At 29.0% G+C, this 23,087-nt stretch overlaps 3 protein-coding genes across 3 annotated transcripts in view; 1 reads left to right on the forward strand and 2 right to left on the reverse strand.

Moving 5' to 3' along the window:
- Positions 1 to 23,087, reverse strand: part of LOC129906626 (glycogenin-1-like) — a 172,535-nt gene that overhangs the window by 88,920 nt on the left and 60,528 nt on the right. The window lies entirely within an intron of this gene.
- LOC129906628 (UDP-glycosyltransferase UGT5-like) lies at positions 112 to 10,067 on the forward strand. Its single transcript, XM_055982449.1, has 6 exons — positions 112 to 264; positions 8,121 to 8,370; positions 8,434 to 8,895; positions 8,959 to 9,162; positions 9,228 to 9,502; positions 9,569 to 10,067. The coding sequence occupies exons 1-6, from the start codon at positions 262 to 264 to the stop codon at positions 9,950 to 9,952; spliced, it is 1,578 nt and encodes a 525-aa protein (XP_055838424.1). The 5' UTR covers positions 112 to 261; the 3' UTR covers positions 9,953 to 10,067.
- LOC129906630 (UDP-glucosyltransferase 2-like) lies at positions 14,618 to 17,808 on the reverse strand. The gene is made up of 5 exons (XM_055982452.1): positions 17,652 to 17,808; positions 17,492 to 17,582; positions 15,636 to 16,097; positions 15,098 to 15,576; positions 14,618 to 15,034 (listed from the first exon to the last, which is right to left on the reverse strand). The coding sequence occupies exons 1-5, from the start codon at positions 17,697 to 17,699 to the stop codon at positions 14,642 to 14,644; spliced, it is 1,473 nt and encodes a 490-aa protein (XP_055838427.1). The 5' UTR covers positions 17,700 to 17,808; the 3' UTR covers positions 14,618 to 14,641.

Below are 23,087 nucleotides of genomic sequence, written 5' to 3' on the forward strand. Positions count from 1 at the left end.
AATAATAATTGTGCGAATTTAGTTCATACAGGTTCAGTTAATATATTTTCTTTTTTTATCTGATAAAGCCATAGTGTTACGTTTTAGAAGAACAATTGGTCAGTGCTAATTAACTCATCGCAAGGCTAAGACCGTTCATAATCGCTGAATTATGTTCGTTTGGTTTAATTGATTTTTAAATATTTTCAATATATCAATTGTGTTTTAATTAAAATTTTTGTGAGAAAAGAAAGAAAAAACAAAAAAGCCATATTACACAAAATGGTACGTTTAAAAATCTAATATATTTTTGATATGTTTAAGAATAATAAAATTAAGTTTTTAACTCAAATATGCATTTAAAAAAAAAAATGCACATAAGAAAGAAAATGTGAAAATTTTTTACTAAAAGTGAATACGTTTTATTCTGTCTGATATTCTGATGTAATATTGATTTGTCATTTCCAGTTATATTGTTGTTTCAAGAAGTTCCAAAAAATTTTGTTTTTAATTTTTAAATATTGTCTTTGCTTTTTTTTACTTAAAAAACTACCTTCAACCTTTAACTTAATTTTTGGTAAGACCGAAAATAAAGGTATTTGTCATAAAACCAGTTTTTCTTAATCATATTCTAGATAAATTTTTAATATATCCAGCTCTTTCTCTCTAATTCAAATTTTGGAACAAGTGACGCATTCCATAATTTTGAAAAATAGCTTAATTAAGACCCAATATCAAGAGTTTCAAATATTTTATTCCTCTTGAATATCAAAATTTACTCTGTATAAATTTTATTGTATATTTTTAGGTAAATAATCTTGAAAAATTTGTCGCTCAATTGGAAATTAACATGCAATCGAAAAAAGTTGGTTGAATGACCTGGTCCACAATAAAGGCTTAGATAATTTTCATTTTGGAGCTTATTATATTTTCTGGAGGGCCTTAGTTGATTAAAAATTAATAAATCCCATTTTGGTCGGAGTTAGTTCATCCTCACGATTTAAATGAATAGATCTCAAAATTTTATAAAAATTAAGGGTCCAATGACGGTCCCTTGTGGTATACCAAAGTTAATTCAAAGATTAAGAGTCCTCTCGTAATTTATCTATACTTTTCTTTACTGTTTTGAATTCAATTTTCTGATTTGCACAAAAAGCCAACAAAAAACCATTTACCCTATCTTAGATTATTCCAATCCTAATTTAACTAACTGGCAACAAAAAAAATATTGCGAAAAAAGAAGCGTGTTGTGTACCTACACACAGGTCTGGAATCATTATCTAGCCAAGTGATATTTTATTTCTTCATCAAATAAAAATATCTATATGTTCTTTTGTTATCACAAAAAAAAAGTAATAATATAAGAACATCCGCAAAAAGCATGCACAATAGGCATGCGAAAAAATGAACCATAATATTTAATTGTGTCTCACACTCTGTTAGCCAAATACTAATTCAACCTTATTACAATTACTCGATTAGTGATTCAGATTACCACTTGTGTGATACAAAAATGACACACTTGTTTGCACAATAATTTTAAAGATGTTATAGGTACTATATTTTATGGTACTTATTACATTATTTGCAATAAGCTTAAACTATACCCGATAAACTTAATGATTTTTATTGTATTTAAACTTTAATGGAATATAACGGTTAACACTTTTATGCTTGTTGTGATATTTTTGTGATATAAGAGTGATATTATTTTGTTGACATTGTGTCTGATAAAAAAGCTGTGTCTTGTTGTTAGGCCATGAATGCATTATAGAAAAAAAAAAAAGATATTTACTTTTACTTTCATCTGTTGATAAGTGATTATCACTTCAAACACAGATTGTGATTACTTTTTTTTTTTTTTTTTTTGAGTACCTAGGAAATGTCAACAGATGTCGACTTTTGCTTCACAGATGTTTAACTTTGGATAGGAAAAAAAAGCTACAGTTTTAGTTAGTTATTGTTGATTTAATGAAGCGCAATAAAATATTTTGTATATATGCGAAATCGAGATGACACAAATTGTAATCAATTATAACTTTATTCTCTTAACAGATAAGAAGAGTTCTATAAAAGAGCAAGATTTATGTAGAAACATCTAGATTTGCTCTGGTTTTTTATTGTTATTTGATTTGCAATTACGATACGATTTGTTTAAATGAAGGAATATTGTTAATCTGATTTATTGGAATTTACATAGTAAATGGAAATTCAATATACATTTTGTTACGTGTGATTGGTTTTTTTTTAGAATGATGATATAATATATGTTAAGGGCTTGAACTTATTTCAATTATCTTATGGGATTTTTTTTGCAACAAAATAGAGTTGCCAGAGTGAAAACAAAATGCAAGCATATTGTACAGGTTTTTTGTATTTATTTTGAAAAATGATAAAGTTAAATCACATAGAAACAAAGAGCATTCTTTTTTGTGTTATGGGTACCAATATTTGTATTATAATCAACAAGTTTTTTTTGTTAAGAAATGACGAAATCAAGACAATCAAATCCTTTTGTTATCATTTCGACAAAAAAAAACGCCCAAATTTCCAATAATTTGGTAGCGATTGCTTGCATGTGCGAATTTTTTGAGATTCTTCAGATTATGTTATTTGTTATTAATTATGTTATCACAACAAAACAACATGGGGACTTAAAAATTTTAATCTACATTTAATGTAATTAAAATAATTTTCGATACTAGTCAGATACTAGATACAAATTATCTACTCTATAATTTATAGCTATAAAAGTAAAAAAATCTACGTCGTTTTTCGTTCAATTATTTTAATGTGAGATTTATGGGTATTTTTTGCTTTCGTTTCGACCAAATTCAAGTGGTCATGTCATAAATTAAATGATCCTAATATGACAAAAGGTGTTCAGCACGAAATCACTAGGCAACAAGGATTTTGTTTTATTAAGTTTAATGAACTCTTGCAGTAATTTGATTTCATTTAGAATTTAAAAATATCCCTTGTTTTTTGTGTTTTACAAAGTAAAGTGTTGTGATCACTCGGGCGTATGTGTACTTTTTTTTGAAAATTGCAAATTTATCGTGGTATCGGCTTGTATTGGCAAACGGAAGTATTAATGCTTTTCTTTCTCTTGATCTATACACATTTCGAAGGTTTTCGCAGTGCTGATAAATAAAAAAAAAAACGCTCAAAATCTTAAACTTAATATAGCACGAAAGCTGAATTATAAGAAAAGAGGCAAAAATTACACCGGCACACAAAAAAAAAAAGTGTCATGTACCAGGAACCAGACCTATCTTTCTATATGTTTTAGGACACGCTGAATCCGAATTTCAAGTCCGTTTGGCCCTGTAACCCTCCAGTTTTGAGCTGTGACTGCATTTCGTTTGAATTTGTATGACTTTTATGGAGTTTTTTGCATTTTTCTCAAAACTGAACGGTGTTCGGGCAAAACGGACTTGAAATTCGAATTCAGCGAGTCCAAAAACATATAGTCTGGTTCCTGGTTCATGAAACTTTTTTTTTTTGTGTGCCGGGGATGAAAGCGACATGTCGCGAAAGTGCCAGCACACCAAAAAAAAAGTTGTATGTACCAGGAACCAGACCTATATTTCTATATGTTTTTGGACCCGCTGAATCCGAATTTCAAGTCCGTTTTGCCCGGTCACCCTCCAGTTTTGAGAAAAATGTAAAAAATACCCCAAAATAGGCAAAAAACTTCCTTTTTTTAGTTTTTTGCATTTTACTCATAACTGGAGGGTGACAGGGCCAAACGGACTTGAAATTCGGATTCAGCGTGCCCAAAAACATATAGAAACATAGGTCCGGTTTCTGGTCCATGACACTTTTTTTATTTTGTGTGCCGGTGTTATATTTTGATTTTTTTTAGGAATTTCATTAGGTACTAATATGTATAAAAAAACAACAACAAACATTTGTACAGCCGAAATACCTACGCCATTTCATTTCTTGTATAAAAATGAATTTATAGAAAAAGAAAGTTGAAAATCGTTAGAGCCGTTAAAAAAACCTAATTCTTTATATAAAAATGATATTACATTCTTCAAAAAAACAAAAATTCTATACAATTTTTAAGGAAAAATTCAGCACAAAAGTGCGAAATTTCGAATAAATTCATCAACCCGCTTTCAAAAAATTGATTTTTCAAAAAAAAAAAAAAGTGGAAACTTACATATCTTAAAAATCCAATAAAATACTTTTTTGAATTTAAGTATTAAAACTACCGTTAGTAAAAAATTCGGTACCGTTCATAACGGTCTAAAAAATAATTTTTTTTATCACAGCTGTTTTGTTAAATTACTCACAAAAGTTTAAATCAAAATCGTTAGAGCTGTTTTTGAAAAAAAGTGTGATAAGTACCTATATTTTTGGGCCTAAAAAAATCAATTTTCAATCTAGGGTATCATCCAAAACTATTATTTACTAAGTCAAAAACTGCTATAAACAAACGTCAAACGAATTAATTTTTAGATATATTTTAAAAAATGGCAGCATTATTTTACTTGTCCTCTCCGTTACCATTTACTTACCGTCCATCTTTACCATCTTTTATAATTTTTCCCCCACAACTTTGTATTTGTCATCAGCCTTATAATGATTTTTCAAACTACTTGGCAGTATAGATATACAAAAATGCAAACTCATATTCTGATGTTTCGTTTAGAATTTTAAACTTAAAATAACAAAAATCTTAAATTACAAAATCGTTCTTGTCTTCTCGGTTACCGTGTTTGTCCTTGTTTAATTTGTTCTTGTATTATTTTTCTGCATTTGATTAGTTATTTTTTTTGAAACTTCTAAGAGATTAACTAAATGATGAGCCCTTAAAACCCTCCAAGTTTCAAGAGAATAAACTGATATTCTTCAACGAGATAAAGGTTGTAACAACTAACCATCTGTCCTATCCTTTGCTTTGGGATTGTCCAACTGTAGAAAAATAAAAGGACTATACAAAGATGATAATCATAACTTCTTGTTGAAAGATCACAAGATCATAACCCTTGTAGATAGAAAATCTTAATGGTGCGTTGTATTTTAAAAATAGCTATAGTTAGATAACGAGGCGCCTCTTATTTTTTTTTATCTTGACCGGATTTTGGTACTTGATAAAAATATTGAACTTTAATTCTACTTCAGAAAAAAAAAAAAAAAAACTAAAAAAAGATTACCTAAAAATATCTCATCAAAAGTCCAATTAAAACACTAAACAAAAGATAAATTTATTGTATGATGCTTATCAAAGTTTGTAGACAGAACTTAAATGAAATTGCGTAGTTGCTAAAAATCAAAAATCATAATTTACGAAGTTATTAACTACTTATCTTTTAATGCGAATTATAATTGTTTTTATATTTAGCAACATTTATATGACGCTGATATTTATAGGGCTTAAAAGTGTTATAGGGTTAACGATTTCCTTAGCACCAATTATAAAATAGTTCTTCAAGCATAGCCTATTAAATTGCGGGCTTATCACTCTTTTAAAAGAAAAGGAGACTTTTTTTTTTCTAGAAATATTGCAAAAATACAACAGAAAAATAGAAACAAAAAGACTCGCCGCACTGTCTGATTAATGACAATCAGCCCAGATGATGATTTATTAAATGGGTACAACAGGCTCAAACTATATAAATGCGTTTGCATTTTGCCAGATGTTATAGAATTTTAATCTACATCTCTACTTTGCAATCAGATCAAAGGTCCTCTTCAATTGAATGAATATATTATTGATAAAAAAAATATGGAAGTGTCGTCTTGAGAATAATTCATAATACGCATTTTTCTATAATTTATTTTATATTTTTTTTTTTTTTATAATAATCGAAAAGGTCTAAGATCATTTAGCATAGCGACGCCAATATATTTGATTTAATAGTCTCATATTGGTTTTATGCAATTTAAGAAAAAAATTCCAATAGAATTTAGACTTAATTAGGAATAAAATCAAGGGGGTTGTACTATCATTTCTTCAAATCAAAGTGTGTCTCTATCGCCAAGTGGTTTGTTTGTTTAATTAATTGATAAGAAACCATAAAAAAAATCCATAATTATTTGCTGACGTTTGAAGAACAATCAACTCTGTCTGGTCGAGTTCTAATTTTTTTTTTTTTCTCTAGAATTCGCATTATATGAGTCAGATTTGTTTTTATTACTTTTGTTTCCCATATTGTTTCCAGCTGTAATTAATCTTTTTTAAGGAACTTTTACAATTGTTTAAATTTGTTAACAAAAATTAATATTTTGACAGTAAAAAAAGATTCAAGATAAGTAAATTTTAGAATCGTTACTAGAAGTTTAGTAAAAATTACATATACCTTATTGGTTTTGTTAATTTAAGCGAATTTTAGCAGATAAATTTCTGTGATCTTTTTAAGGTAATAAGGTGGTATATTAATTTATTGGCATTCCTATGTCAAGACCAAATTTTTCGTACAACAGAGCATAATATTTTCTTTTGTATCAAAAGCTACTCGCAGCGACAACATTTAATAAGATTTTATTTCACTAGCAAAAATTATTTTCATTTTCGAAAACAAAAGCTTTTCACATTACCGTCATTTTAAAGCAGCTTTGTTTAACCTTTTTGGCACCTTATACCTTGAAAGGATCCCGTGCAAAGAAAGTTAGTAACAATTATTCTATTTTAAGCTAATTTTAAGCTATCAATGTTAAAACTGCTGATTCTTCTACAATTTAGCCTAGCAGTGTTATTTGAATCCTTCGATTAAATTATTTCCTTCAGTTTTATATATGTGGTCTGATCATCTCATAACATCTTTTTCTTAGTGTTTTAACTCTCCATAACTCTTTTTGAACTTTGAAACGCACCTAAAAAACTTTTCCATGAAACTTAACATTCCAGCTTAATATTTTAAATTTAATTAAATTAATAAAATTTCTTCAAATTTTGATAAGTTGCAGCTAATATTTCTGTTGTTCTTATGACATGTTCTATCTGTTTGATCAAAATGCAAATCTGTACATGGAACACCATAGTTCTACTTTATTTAGCCGCTCGCAATTGTTAAAACTCTAGGGATTCATTTAATTTTTTAATGAATCTCTTTTTTAAGACGTCATAACCTACAGAAACCCGATATGGTGAAGATTGTCTGTCAAATTATAGTCTAAACAAATGTCCAATCATTTCTGCTTGAGGTTTATTGGCTCCATTCCATTATTAACCTTCTGTATGCACACCTCTTTTATGTGACGTGATAGGCACAAGGGTGCGAATTTGGTTTTCTTGTCGCTAGAACTTTTTTCGGTCTCAATATTTTATAGAGAATCATTCATGAAATCTATGTAGAATTTTCCGAGGAATTCGAATATTGTATTCACAATTTCGAAAAAAAAAATATGTTTACCCTTATAAAGACACTTTTTTGTGATCATTTTTTTGAAAAATTGTAATTTTTTATTTTTGTCCCGCAGAATTCGCACGCGTGGTGTGCCGACAGAGGGTTAAGATTGAAATCTCCGAGCATATTTTTGTAAGGAACTTGTTAACTCCCCGACAAACAATTTTGGTTCTATAAGGCTTTACAGATGCAATTGTTGCTTCTGTAAAGCATTATAGAAGCAAAATTGTTAGTAGGGTCTTTTTTTGAAATTGTAAACTTATACTTCCAAAGAATGCAAATGCAATTTTTGAGTCAGGTTTAGAATTTTGGTCTAAATCTTCCCTTGACCGCTATTTCACTAAAAAAAGTTTTAGACTCTTCCTAATAATTTGAATTTTGAAGATCTACCAACATTACCAACATTTCTGCGCTAAGTTTGGTTAACGCACATTCTATTCCAAGTAAATTAATGAAAGTTTCTTAGAGCCTGAGCTAGCGACCAGATAGATGGTGTGAAAATTACAAGCCGATCGGTATAGATGTTTCAGAGAAATTTTCGTCATCGGCTTTGAAAACACCGTTTCGAGAAAAACGCATTTGGATTAACTATTCCATACATGATTTAGGCCACGATAGTTTATGGTATTAAAACCCCTAGGTGCACTTTCTGAGTAGGTGCTCTACAATCTACAATTTTTACCTACCTAACGACTTTCATAAATTATATTTTCTTGTTTTAAAAATCTGTTAAAAAATAGTTAAGAATAGCTTATGAATTATTTTTCTTATTTCTTTCAGATCACCCCAAAAATCCTAACCTTAACCTTCGTGGCGCTCCTCGTTGTATCATACACAGATGCAGCGAGAATATTAGCAGCTTTTGTATTTCAAGCCAAAAGCCATTACATGATGCACAATGTTCTAATTAAAGAACTTATTAACAGAGGTCATGAAGTGACATTTATTACAAGTAATTCAATGAACAAGAATTTAGGAGAAAATTATACTGAAGTTCTAATTGATCCAGTGTACAACTATGAACCTGATAGTAAGTTCCATCAAAACTTTATTTCTTACCAATTTTCCTAATATTTATATTTTTGAATTCTAGTTAAAAAACACTTCAATTATGTTGAAAAAGCAGACTTTACAAGCTTTTCATTGGTTGATTTCTTAAAATTGTTAGAAATTATTGGAGAAAAAACAACTGAACATGCTTTAAAGCATCCAAAAGTTCGTGAAATATTCAATCGCAATGAAACTCACGATGTTTATGATTTATTGATTGTTGAACAATTCTATCAAGAAGCTTTTCTAGCTTTGAGATATAAATATAACATCCCTGTGATAGCATCCAGTACTTTGGGTTATGAGAATCATATGAGTCAAATGATGGGTCTTATGACTCCTTGGTCATATGTTCCACATGGATTCCTGCCATTCGATGATAAGATGAATTATTGGGAAAGATTGATGAATACTGTTGCCTCACTATACACAGATTTGTACAGAGAGTTTGTATATTTCCCAAAGCAAGATGCTTTAGTAAAGAAATACCTATCACATTTACCAGGTAAGGATTCTTTAAAAGTTCCTTAAAGCCTTTGAAATTTACAAGTTTAATCTTTCTGTTTAGTAAAAATTCCAAAAGTCTCTGAAATGGAAAAGAATGTATCGCTGATGTTACTTAACAGCTATGTCCCACTCACAAAACCAAGACCATCAATGTTGGGAATGATTCCAGTCGGTGGTATGCACATTTATCCAGCTAATCCCCTGCCAGCTGATATCAAACAGTTCTTGGATGGAGCCACACATGGCGCCATCTACTTTAGTTTAGGTAAATTTATAACCTTTCTTAAAGTCAACCGAGTAACAAAATAACCTCAAACATTTTTTCTGCAGGAAGTCAAGTTAAATCTCAAAACATGCCCCCAGAGAAGCTTGCAGCGTTTCTCGATGTGTTCAGAGGCATGAAACAGAGAGTCCTTTGGAAATTCGAAAATGACAAAATTACAAACCTGCCAAAGAATGTGATGATCAAGAAATGGATGCCACAGACTGATATTCTGGCTCACCCAAATGTCAAAGTATTTATCACACATGGAGGACTTTTTGGAACTCAAGAAAGTGTCTACCATGCAGTTCCAATGTTGGGAATTCCTGCCTATGGTGATCAGGTTAGTTCTCAGGACCTCTTAAATCCTCCATAGAAGTTACTAACCGACTCTTTTTATTAATTTCAGTTCCTCAACATGAAAAAAGCTACTAACGCTGGCTATGCTAAAACTCTTATCTTCCAAGACATTACCAAAGAAACACTCAAAGAAGCTCTGACGGAACTTATAGAAAATCCATCATTTAAAAAAACTGCCCAACTAACATCTCAAATTTTTAGAGATCGTCCCGAATGCCCACGTGAAACTGCCATGTATTGGGTAGATTATATCATCCGTTATAAGGGTGCCCCACACATTCGTTCAGCTGGCCTTGATTTGGCTTGGTATGAATTCTATTTGTTGGATGTTATTGCAACATTAGTTTTTGGAGTCACTGTTGTTGTGATATTTATGTATGTTGCGATACAATATATAATTGGAAAGACAAAAATTAAAGAGAAAATGAGTTAGAGAATGAATGCGGATATATGAGTTTTGGTTGTGAGAGGCTCGTGTTTAGTATTAGATGAGAGAGAGATTAAAATCGAATTAGTTGATAAGTTCTTGATATAGTGCAAAAATGTATAAAAATTAAATAATTATTTATGTATAAAAAAAAATTTGTGTGGTTTTATTTAAAATTTTTTTTTTTAAAGAGGAGTAATATTTCTGACAAAGGATGGAATTAATTACACTAGCTTACAAAATTATACTTTTTTTGTTGCCGGGACTGAGCTTTACTTATCCAAAGGTTTTTGGTGTGCTGAACTTGAATCTGAAGTCAGAAATATTCGACCAGCTCCCGTTTTCGAAATACTACCGTTAGAAAATTTAAAACACTGATCCCTTTAATATCTAAGTCCTAATAAATCTCGCTTTTACCCAATATATGGAAAAGTGCATTTAGTATTCCTGTGTGCACAAAAAAGGTCTCAAAAATGAAATAATAAACTACCGACCTTTTGCTAAATTATATTGCTATTGCCGTATTAGGTATAGAGTTAAATATTCGAATTGAAAACAATTTCTTGGAAAACAATATTAGTAAAAGTTTTTTTTTTTTTTAGTTTTTTTTTTGAAAAAAAAGTTTCGAAAGCGATATCTTTAAAATTACAAATTTTACAAGTTTTTCAAACAATTGTAAGAAAACTTTTTAAAAGTTGAAAAATTACAGAAAACTTAAAAATTCGAAATAAGGGGCGCTAGATTTTTTCTTCTTTGGCACCTTACTTTCGAAATATTGAAATTAGAGGTCCAAAAATGTTGAACATTGTTTGTTTTTAAAAGGAACAACTTTTAAAATCCAGAACAACTTTAAAAAATTCAATTTTCAAAAAAAAGGGGATAGATCAAAAACAAACATTTTTGAAAATTTTTCAAAAAAAAAATAAAAAATTCTGGAAATTTATTTAATTATGAAAAAGGTAAAAAAATGTTGAAACATTTTTTTAAATATTAAAACAAAGTTTCAAAAATATTCATCGACCCGTTTTCGGGTGAACCGTTTACGAGTAAGTGAGAAATGAAGAAACGGTTCTATGACAGTTACCGTAAACCCTTTCGGACCCAGCGTTACTGTCATGTAACATTTTTTTAAAAATTCGTAAAAAAATATTAAATTAAACAATTTTGTAGGTAACGATGGCTTAATTGAAAGATAATAATGCCTAGTTACTGGATTATTACAAAAAGTTAATCAAATATCATACCTTTAATTTTTTTTTTATCGAGAAAGGGACTGAAATTCACATTTTTTTTTTGCAAAAAAAATTTTTTTTTATATATGCTCATAATTTTGAAAAAAAGATATAAAAAATGTTAATGCAGAAAGTGTTTTGTTTTTTTGCTTAGAAGAAGTAGCATACATTATAGTGTCATAAAAAGTTATTTTCTCAGTTCTCCGAGTTTTTTTAGTGGTCATAGGCAGTGCATGTTACTTACATGCAACATGAGAAAAACACAATAGTTTTGCTATTTATTAGTTTGGAAATTAAATTTTTGCTATTCATATTTCTTAGTTGTGATGTTTTTGACCCGATAATACCGAAAAAACATTTTTGAAGTGAAAACTTCTTTAGTATCGTAGTGATTTGAAACAAGATGAAACGAAAACGCGACACGACTTCAACTTCTTATAACTTTTTTGTTTTAATAGATAGATGAATGAAATTTGTACTGTAGATAGGTAATTAAATAAATTATAATTGTACAAAATTTCAATTAATTTCATATTCAAAATTCGGAGATAACGGTAAAAAGATGTTCTTTTCCAACACACGTTATATCTTTTGATCTAGTGCACATACAAATTTGATTTAACTTTAATACGCATGCAGATAATATAACCTTTTATTTGATATATCACACATAACGTTACGTGCTCTACAAGTTACACAATCTTAAATTGAAAAAAATTTAAAAATACCTCAAAACACCTGTGGAGATCTGTTGGCGATGACCAGCTACCAGTGCAGTGTAGGAAGTACCGTAATCTCAGTCTGGAAATTCGACATGGTTGACTTTAAAAAATTCTAACTTCTCTTGTAGACATCTTTGAAGTAAGATTTATGCATCATTATACAAGGTGAAACAATAAGCTTTCACATGGTATACATTTTTGTATAGGTTGTCAAACAAAAAAATTGATTTAATAGCATGAGAACATAAAAATAATTTTTTTTTGCTTTTTTTTATGAAATTTCATCGAGTTTAAAAAGTTCTAGCTCTTTTTGTAGATGTCTCATAGGTCTGATCGATATATATATTTTAAGCTAAAACAAAGAGCTTTCAGATATTATAAAGTTTATATAGGTTGTCATATAAAAAACATGGATTTGAAGGTGATAGAATAAAAATAGGTAGATTTTTTCTATTTTTTTCAAGAAAAATGATTTTTTAAGGTTTCACTTCTACCACGTGTGAATTGCACACATGATTTTTTTTTTTAATATTGATTTTCATAGCTTGGGTTCGAAAGGGTTAATAGTGGCTTAAAAAATATAATTTTTTATTAAAAAATTCTAGATTTGATTCCAACAAATAAGTCACAAAGGAACATAAGTTTTATGAGAGATTTTATTATTTCTTCTTATTAAATTTAAAATATTTCTGTTTAACTGTTTGAATAATACTGTTGCATTTTTACAGTACTTTCACCTTTCAATATGTTATAATTCAACCAATGTTTAATTTATTGTTTAAACGTTTTAAAGTATGCAGCATATTGAGATTTGAGAATTTAATATTGTATCTTGTTGGCAGTTTGTTTTTAAAAAGCAAATTGAAAATATCTTTTTTTTTTTTTTTGGAATGAATAAAACGTATGTAAATGAAAGAGTGAGGGAATGCGTTAGTATTAAGTTGTTTCTTAAACCTTTTGCATTGTTTAAAACTGGTTCAACTTATTGAAATAAAAAGAATTTGCAGCCACTGGGATATTGATTTTGCTATGATCTACTGTTACGCCAACTACCTGTTGAAAATTACTATAATAAACTGCAACTCAATCTGAAAAGTCTGATAACAATGATTATAATTTTAATAATTATTATTTTCAATATTGACCTTACTAAATTTTAAATTGGAGTTGTTTTTTTGTTCATGTTTGTCGCTTGTTAGAGTAACAATTCTGTGGTCTGACTAAACCAAAAATTTTCTCACTCACAAAGTCAATAGTACTTTGATAATTTTCGAATGTGTTACACCCAAAAGGCAACAATTATTATAACATGCGGCAAGTAAATATTTTAATTTTAGAAAAATGAATTCGATTTAATTATTTTGTGTTTCAAATTGTTGTTTTAATTTATAAATGAAAAGTTTTTTTTTGCTTGTAAATAACTAGTAACAAAGTTTTAAAAACATGTGTGTTAATTTTTTTTCTATTCCAACAGATTAAATGTCACCACTTTAAATAACTATTGAATAATTCTCTCAGTAAAAAATATTAGATTTTTTGAGAAAAAAAAAGTATTTCCGCGTTTGAAAATTACTTGTTTCTTTCATGTAAAAATTACATTTGCTAAAATTTTAATTCAAACGTATTTATGTATGAGTTAAAAAAAAAATTGTCTGTCTAGTATGAACTTCTTTAAAGTCCTAAAATGTTTGCTTGTAACAAGTTAAGAACAACAACAACAGTGTATGAGCACAAGAATTTATGTATCTCTGGAAAATGTACTAGTATAAAATTAAAAAATTTACAAATCGAAGCATTTTTTACAACTTTCAGGAACAATTTTGAATAACCGAATATAAAACCCATTTAAAAGATTAGAAAGTGATCAGAAAAGAAGGCATAATAAAACACAAATGTAGTGTGCTGCCGTTGTATCTCTATGGCTCGAACGCATCGCCCGTTGGAGTGGAAAAGAGATAAATACGGACATACAGTTTAATTTTATTACGTCAGTGATAGAAATTGTATGCTAAAAATATGTTACGTATACGCCACAGTGAACGGTAAATTCTTCGCTTTAACACTAGAACTCACCTGTCTGAAAAATGTTGTAAGCATTAGTTCTTTTTATTAAGTTCAAACTATGCTACAGAATTAATATTATTGAATGGTGGTTTCGAATAAAATTAAAATGGAGCTATTGCAAGTAACTTCATAAGATTTATTCTGTTTTGCAAATTTTACACACTTTAAACGAGACTTAAATACATACAATATTTTTGCAAAATTAGAAATCTGATAAATGTAGTTTTTTTTTAAGATGTAATAACATCGATACCTACCCGTAAGAATGTATTAAGAGACATTTTTAAAATTGTTCTGGAAACGCAAAAAACAATATTATTTTAGCAAGGAAATGTATGGGCTGCATGATTTTATTTTCTCTCTAGTTTCATTTGCATAAATGATAGAATAAGCAAAATGGTAAACAAATGTAGAGCTCATAATATGTTTCCACATCAAAAAGTCATTTTCGAAAAAAATGTCGCTTAATATACGTTCTTACTTTAAACAATAACCAAAAACAAAATTTGATAACAGTGATAGTTCATAAGGAATTTTTTTTTTTTTTTTTTTTGCTTAGCAAATAATATAGTTTAGCTTAGTAATAGTTACCAAAAAACTTATCTTTCTAAAAAGTTAAGAATACTAAAATGAATTATATTTTATTTAAATTAAAACAAAATTTTAAATTTTCTAGCTTAATTTATTTTTTTCTTATTATCCTTATTTTTTTTACTTCCTAATAGCATCTTTATCACCAAAACAATTGCACCAATTGTACCAAATATAACCAGTGCAAAAAATCCAATTACATCCAACAAATAAAATTCATACCAAGCCAAATCAAGGCCAGCTGAACGCATATGTCGTGCTCCTTTATGCCTAATGACATATTCAATCCAATACATTGCTGAGTCCCGAGCACTCAATGGACGATCACGAAACACTGCTGAAACTTCTTTCATTCTATTTTGATATTTGGGATTTTCCAAAAGTTCCTTCAAAGAGTATTCAAGTTTTTCACTTGTGATATCATTGAAATTCAATGTTAAGGCATATCCAGCTTTGGTAGCTTTGTTTATGTTGAGGTACTTAAAAAAATTTACAGAGTTAATAAGAAAAAATTTCAAGACATTGAAGAATTAAGTATTTACCTGATCACAATAAATTGGTATTCCCAGCATTGGAACTCCATAATGCACACCCTCCTGACTGCCAAAAAGTCCTCCATGTGTAATAAACAACTTGACGTTTGGATGAGCTAGAATATCACCCTGTGGCATCCATTTTTTGATCATAACATTCCTTGGTAAATCTGTTAAAGAATCATCTTCGAATTTCCACAAAATTCTTTGTTTCAATTTCGAAAAGACTGCAAGGAAGGCTTTTAACTTTTCTGGTGGCATATGGGCACTTTGAACTTGACTTCCTAAGCTGAAATAGATTGCTCCATGCTTGGCTCCATCTAAGAATCCTTTAATATCAGCTGGAAGTGCCTTTGGTGGGTAAATATGCATTCCACCGACCTCAACCATTCCTAAAGTTGCTGGTCTTGGAGAATTAAGTGGCACAAAACTATTCAGCAGTAAAACAGATGCATTTTTCTTCATTTCCGAGACCGAAGGAATTTTCACTATAAAAGACAATTTTTTATTCAATTCATTTTCATTGATTCAAAGTCTTCAAACTTACTTGGTAAATGTGACAGATATTTCTGTACCAAAGCATCTTGTTTCGGGAAGTACACAAACTCTCTAAAATAATCATCGTAGAGTGATGCCATTGTATTGTAAACTCTTTCCCAGAAATTCATTTTATCATCCAATGGCAAGGATCCATGAGGAACAAATGACCATGGAGTAATGACACCCATCATTTGACTCATGAAATTCTGATGCCCCAAAGTACTGGATGCAATTGTTGGTATATCATATTTCACAGCTAAAGCCAAAAAAGCTTCTTGATAAAATTGTTCAACAATTAGTAAATCATAGACATTCTTTGTGTCATTGCGGCGAAATATTTCCTGAACTGCTGGCTGCTGCAGGGCAAATTCGGTACTAAGTGTTCCAATTAAATCGCACATTTTTAGGAAATCGTATAATGTCATGCTGGCAAGGTCATATACCGATTTGGTCTTCAACATTTTTTGAACTGAAAGAGAAAAAATAGTTGTTAATTTTAAACAAATTTTATCAATTTTTTTCCGTATTTTCGAAAAAAAAATGGCCGAAAAAAATAAATTTTACAAAATTTCTTCCAAATTCATCGATTTAGACACCAAACCATAGGTTTCTTTAAGCTCTATTCATGACTAAAATTAAAAAATATATTTTTTTTTTAATTTCGAAAAAAAAACAAGGATAACCCCTTTGCCGGAAAAACTTAATTTTACAAAATTTCTTCCAAATTCATCGATTTAGACACCAAACGAAAGGTTTTTTTAAGCTCTCTTCACGACTAAAATTACAAATCTATTTTTTTGGATTTTCGAAAAAAAAACAAGGTACCCCCTCTGCCGAAAAAAATGAATTTTATAAAATTTCTTCCAAATCTATCGAGTGAGGCATCAAATGAAAGGCCTCTTAAAACTCTATTCATGGCAGAAATTACAAATTCATTTATGTTTTTTTTTAATTTCGAAAAAAAATCCAAGGTTAACCCCTGCCGAAAAAAATGAATTTTATAAAATTTTTTCCAAATCCATCGAGTGAGGCATCAAATGAAAGGTCTCTTTAAACTTTATTCATGGCAGAAATTACAAATTTTTTTTTTTGAATTTCGAAAAAATCCAAGGTACCCCTTACCGAAAAAAATGAATTTTAAAAAATTTCTTCCAAATCCATCGAGTAAGGCATCAAATGAAAGGTCTCTTTAAACTCTATTCATGACTAAAATTACAAATCTATTTTTTGGGAACTTCGAAAAAAAATCCAAGGTTAAACCCTTGCCGAAAAAAATGAATTTTATAAAATTTTTTCCAAATCCATCGAGTGAGGCATCAAATGAAAGGTCTCTTTAAACTTTATTCATGGCAGAAATTACATTTTTTTTTTTGAATTTCGAAAAAATCCAAGGTTAACCCCTTGCCGAAAAAAATGAATTTTAAAAAATTTCTTCCAAATCCATCGAGTAAGGCATCAAATGAAAGGTCTCTTTAAACTCTATTCATGGTAGAAAGTTCAAATTTATTTTTATTGTTTTGGGAATTTCGGAAAAAATTCAAATTTAACATCTTGCCGAATCTATTTTTTGGATTTTCGAAAAAAATCAAAGGGTCCCGAAAAGTTCGAAAAATTCAATAATGAATTTGTTTCACTTTTCAACAATCGCATAACCCCCGAAATCATATATGTAACCCCTCTGAATGTAACAAAACTTATTTCTTCCACTTGTTTTCTGATTATATTCTAATAGTTTGATAAGAAATACACATGTCGATACTCCTTCATTGTTATCAGAATAACACTGATCACATGGTCAAAACAAAATTGATAACTGAAAAATTATAACAAAACGTGAACACTCTAAAAAAAAAACTAACTTACCTTCAGGCCAAAACTCATTTTCTGGTATCAGTATTTCCGTATAGTTTTCTCCAAGATTTTTTCCAAGTGGCATACCTGTTATAAAAGTTACCTAAAATATATTTAATTTTAGAACAACTTTTTCGAACTCAAACAAAAATTGAGAATAAATTTTATTTACCTCATGGCCTCTCTTAAGAAGCTCTTTTATAAGCACTGTATGCATCATAAAATGACTTTTGCCAGGGAAAACAAATGCTGCAAGTATTTTCGATGCATTGCAATGAGATATTGTTAGAACCGCCAAAAACGTAATCGACAGATATTTTCGAATATTCTAAAAGATTTTAAAAATAGTTTGCGTAAAAATTATATTTGAATCAAAAGTTTCAAGTGAGAATAATTAATAGATAAAACTTTTCACTTTTCAAAAAACACATTGGAAAATTATTTATTTACCATTTTTTGTAATTTTTTTAGAATTCACTTCGAATGTAAATCCTAAACTGAACCGAGTCAAACACCAACTGACCAATCTATTCGAACTATTTATGTGAGAAAGATATCTATATGTTTTGCGATCTAATAGTGAATAGCAATGATAAGTTCAATTAACAGAGAGTAACTTCTCATTCATTGATGATAAGAAATAAAATCTACTACAATAGTCGCAAGTTCTTGCTCCTTTTTTGAAAATTGATAAGAATAGCTATTTACGGTTTTTTATAAAATGTTCATGAATCTATAAGACTGGGACTGGCTTACAGCCAAAATGGAAACTCAACCCCACTATTTTCTTATTACGTACTTTGAACTCAGGAACTCGGAAATCACTTTAAAAAAAACTTCGATGGACACGTTTCCGAGATATGATTTTTCAAAGTTTTTTGTCTTTGTTTTTTCCCGGGATACTTAGTGTTCGGGCAATACCTTCAGTAATAAACGATCAATCTGAACAGAAGAACCAGCACCTGAAAGTTAAATAAATAAGCAAGAAACACAAGAATAATTTTTCTGGGTAACTCTAGACGTTTAAGTGCAATGTATCAAAATATTTTTAAAAAATCGATTTTTTAAGAAAATTTGTGTCAAAAAAAAATTTCCTACTGAAAGAAAAAAATTAAAATATTTTGAATCCTCATAGTCTTAAATTTTTATGTGTAATACACATTCTGGCAAAGATAACAAGATACGTTTATTGAAAATCTATGTATAAGTTAAAAGGATAATGACCATTTTTGTAACGATACAAATTTTTGCCTCTTTTAGTTACTTTTTGAGTTTTTGTCTATAACTTGAAAAGGAAGCCGAATTTGAAAATTTGTTTGTAGATAATTAAATTTTCTATCGGTATGTATCCTTTTCAAAAATTTTAAAATTAAAATATTGTATACAATTTAAGAAAAACTATTCAAAAAAGAGAAAAAAAACGAAATTTTTGATGTTTTTAATCTCTTAAGCATTTATAGATATTAAAACATGTAAAGGAGAAACAAAGATACTTTATCTTTCAACAAAATTGTCTCAAAAATTTTATACGGCTAAAATTGGATAAAATATGGACTTTCAAAATCTGCTATTTTTGTTTTTTTTTTTTTAACCATTTTTTTAAGACTATTTTGATTTTTCCTTTCAATATGAAATTTTTTTTGACACAAATTTTCTTAAAAAATCGATTTTTTTTTTTTGATACATTGCTCTTAAACATATGGAGTGTTCCAAAAAAGTTATTCCAGTGTTTGTTGATTATTCATTCAGCTTTCAGGTGCCGGTTTTTCTGATCAGATTAATCCGAATACTAAGTGTGCTTTAAAAAAAACGACAAAAAACTTTGAAAAATCATATCTCGAAAACCTATCCATAACATTTTTGTAGATAAAATTTTCGAGTTTCCTGGGCTGGAATCTATATGAAAAGTGTAGCGGCACTTGGTATCCAAAAAATTTTTATTTTTTTGTAAACTAGTGTAATTTTCGAAACTTGAAGTAGGTACATATTTCATACTAAAAATTCATTTTGATTAACTATTTTCGAATAAAATATTCATTTGAAGTAACTACCGAGAAATTCAAAATAAGGATAGTCAAGTTCTATCAGAGATTTTGTTGAAGAAATCTTCCTTTTTTTTTGCGAATTCCTAACAGGCCCTAGGATTCTATCTATTTAGTAAGCACGAAAAAGCAATTTCAATTGAATTAAGCGAGAGAGTTGTGTTAAGATCGTTTATTTTATTACACAGGCGTCTAAATTGTATAATATATAATTTGTTTTTTGATAAGAGTGTATTGTTTCCGAAAATTCAACTGATAACGGGTGAAAAAAAGTCATTATCGAATAATATCTGTATGATCCATAAAACTACGTACGTACTTAATAAGATTTGTTTTATTTTTTGTTAAGGTACCATTCATATGATTGAGGGTCTCTTTTATTGGTTTGTTATGCTGTATTCCAAGTATTTATTTAACTGATCTTAAACTTAAATCAGTAAAATAAATACTTGGAAGAATATCTAATGAAAGGAGTCGAAAAAACCCATGATATTTTTTGAATGCACATTTTTGTGGAACTACCTATTATTTTTTAATCTTCTTCTCTTATTGAAGATTTTAATTAAAAGATTTTTTGCAAGGACATCCATAAGATGTTTCAAAGAGTGTCCATGTCTTAAAAAGTCATTTAAAGAAATTTTATGGAAAATTAAGCTATAACACATGTAACACACTGCCAAAAATTCATTCTCACAATTTTTTGTCAAATTTAGAATTATAATTCTTTGAAACAGACCTGTCTTTGTTACTTATTGTTTCAAAAGCAGTTAGTAAGTTTCACCGAAAAAATCGTTATAAGATTGTATAATTAGTTAAAATTTCAAAGATAACAGCGTATTATTTCCATATATTGAACTGATAACGGATGATAGATAATGGGTTTTTTTTTTCGTCTAATTTACCATTCATTAAACTGGAGTTAAGAATGTAAGATATTTCGTTTCGGTTGCCAATCGGAGATACCTACATAGATTTATCAATTTTTTTTATCTGAAAGAATCATAAACTAAGCAATAATATTTCAAAAACGAGCTGAAAAAAAAAAAATATTATAATGACCCAAGTTTTTTGAATGATTTGTCTTATTTGAGATGGAAATTTCATCAAAAATGTATTTTACATGATTTGCTAGCAGCAGCACTGCTCCCATGCAAGAAAACTCAGAAGCTGCAAATTTCATGTAAAATTTTACATTTGTTGAAAAATCATGATAGTTATAGTGCAAAACGATTTTTTAAAAGGATATGTTAAAAATATCAATTAAAAAAATATTTATTGCAAATAAAAAAGTTTTACATTATAAAAATTGTACCTATTAAAAATTAAAAAAATGTATGCATTAAAAAAAATTCAATGCCAAATGTGTTCATTTAATATTTTTACCATCTCGAATGTAGAATTTCTAACACTTTTGACTATTTGGCCTTAGCTATTACACATATAATATTGAGATTATCATGTCCTTTTGCGTGATAACACTGGTCTGCAAGGAAATCCTTCTTTTAATGAAACTATACTTTTATAAAGCATTTTTGTGTGCCGATATGGTAGTATTTTTGAGATTTTCTAACCAAAAACTTGATTTTGTGATTCTCTGAAAATCCTGACGTACTAGATTCTTTTTGACTTCGGATTCGAACTCAGCACATCAAAAACCGTAAGAAAAGTATACTTTTGTTCCCAGGAGAAACAAATTTTAAGATTTAGAAGGCATTGTATCGAATGGTTTATCACAGATAAAATATTTCTACATAGAAAAATAGTATATAAAATAACAAAACACGACATAAATTTGTTTTAATGTATTTTATTATAGTTTACCTTACATATTTGACTTTTTATATATAACGGGCGTTGAGATTTTACGTTTTCCTTAATTAAGGTGTTTTTGTTGTTAAAAACTTACTAAAAAACTTAAAGGAAGAATATTATGTCAAAATTTGAAAGCGATCGGTAAAGAATTTTTTGAGATTTGCCATGAAACCCAAACGAACATTAGATTTTTTGCATAGAGAATATGCACCAAACAAGTTGAATTCAACTTAGGATTTCTCAGAGAGAAAAATAGATATTAAAAAGATTTAAACAGATTTTGAAAGAAGAAAAACCGCCACAAATTTAATTATAACAAATTATCACGCAAAAGGACATAACCTCAAAAACTATTAAAAAAGGGTATTTTTTATTTTCTAACGGTAATATCTCCAAAGCATGATGTGATAGAATTTTTCTGACTTCGGATTCAAGTTAAGCATACGAAAAACCATTAGAAAAGTATACCCTGACTTCTATACAAAAAAAAAACTTTTTGATTAGTGAAATCGAATAGGGCAGAAAAAATGAACGGACTTAGATTTGAAGATATAAAAATGATATGAATTTGATTGAAACGCAATTAAAAAGAGTCATATTTCTTATAAACATAGAGCCATGATTAAAGTTTCTACCGTTATTATTAACAGAGTTATTAACCAAAACATGAGTGAAAGTACTACGTAAAAGTACGCTTTTTTCACAACTAATTAAGCCCGCAAAAGCGAATAGCTAGATACAAGATTTTAAAAAAGCTTTTTTCTTACTATTTAGACCCCAAGGAACATTTCTGCATCAAACTGCAAGACACTACGAGTAGACCGTGTATGTTGCACGAGAAATTCGACTGATTGATTAATTTTGAGTAATTTAATAAAGCTAGTTGGTAACCATCCATACAATCTGTGTTGCATGAATGTGTTTAATATTTAATAACTAACTGATTGTACCGTTTCACCATAAAGTCTAATTGGCAAGATGGTGAAATATATAATAATTGTCCTCGATATCGAATTTCGTATCTCCATCATTATGTCTACTTTATTACCCACCGTAATTATTGAACTTACTCTATCTAGATTGTATTATCATAACCCAGATACGGCGCACTGTTGTCCAAAATGACTTATCTCGTTGCAAAAATCATAACTTTTGAACGGATTGAGGTAGCGGTACAGTTTTTTTTTTAATTTGAAGGAAATTTCCAGGGCTGTTACACCAATGAATTTCAAGAAAATTGTTTTACAGGGTGTTTAGGAATCATCGGCCGAAAACCGATTTTCTTAAAAAAAAAATATTTAAATTAAAATTGGTATGCCATTTTGTAGAAATCACTAATTCACATCTAAAAAAAGTTCAGATTACACTTTTCCATGATATTACGATTATAAAGAATGCCAAAAAAGTTGGTCCCGGAAGTCCGTCTGTCTTTCTGTCTGTATAAGGATCTACATCCTAAACGGATGGACCGATTGACTTCAAATTTGGTATGTAGCCATTTTTTGGAGACCCTCCAGAGGTGTTTTTGGAATTAATTTTTTTGGGCCAAAAATAACGGTACTTTGGAGACCCTCCAGAGGTGTTTTTGGAATTAATTTTTTTGGGCCAAAAATAACGGTACTTGTCATACACCAATTTCAGTAAAGCTGTAATTGCTCAAAAACGGCTCCAACGATTTTGTTTAAAAAATTCAAATGTAAGTTTGAAAACAAGGTCTATCTTCTAATGAAAAAAATTTTTTTGGAAAATCATTA

The sequence above is a fragment of the Episyrphus balteatus genome, chromosome 1, assembly GCF_945859705.1.
Source record: "Episyrphus balteatus chromosome 1, idEpiBalt1.1, whole genome shotgun sequence".
Taxonomy (NCBI): Eukaryota; Metazoa; Arthropoda; class Insecta; order Diptera; family Syrphidae; genus Episyrphus; species Episyrphus balteatus.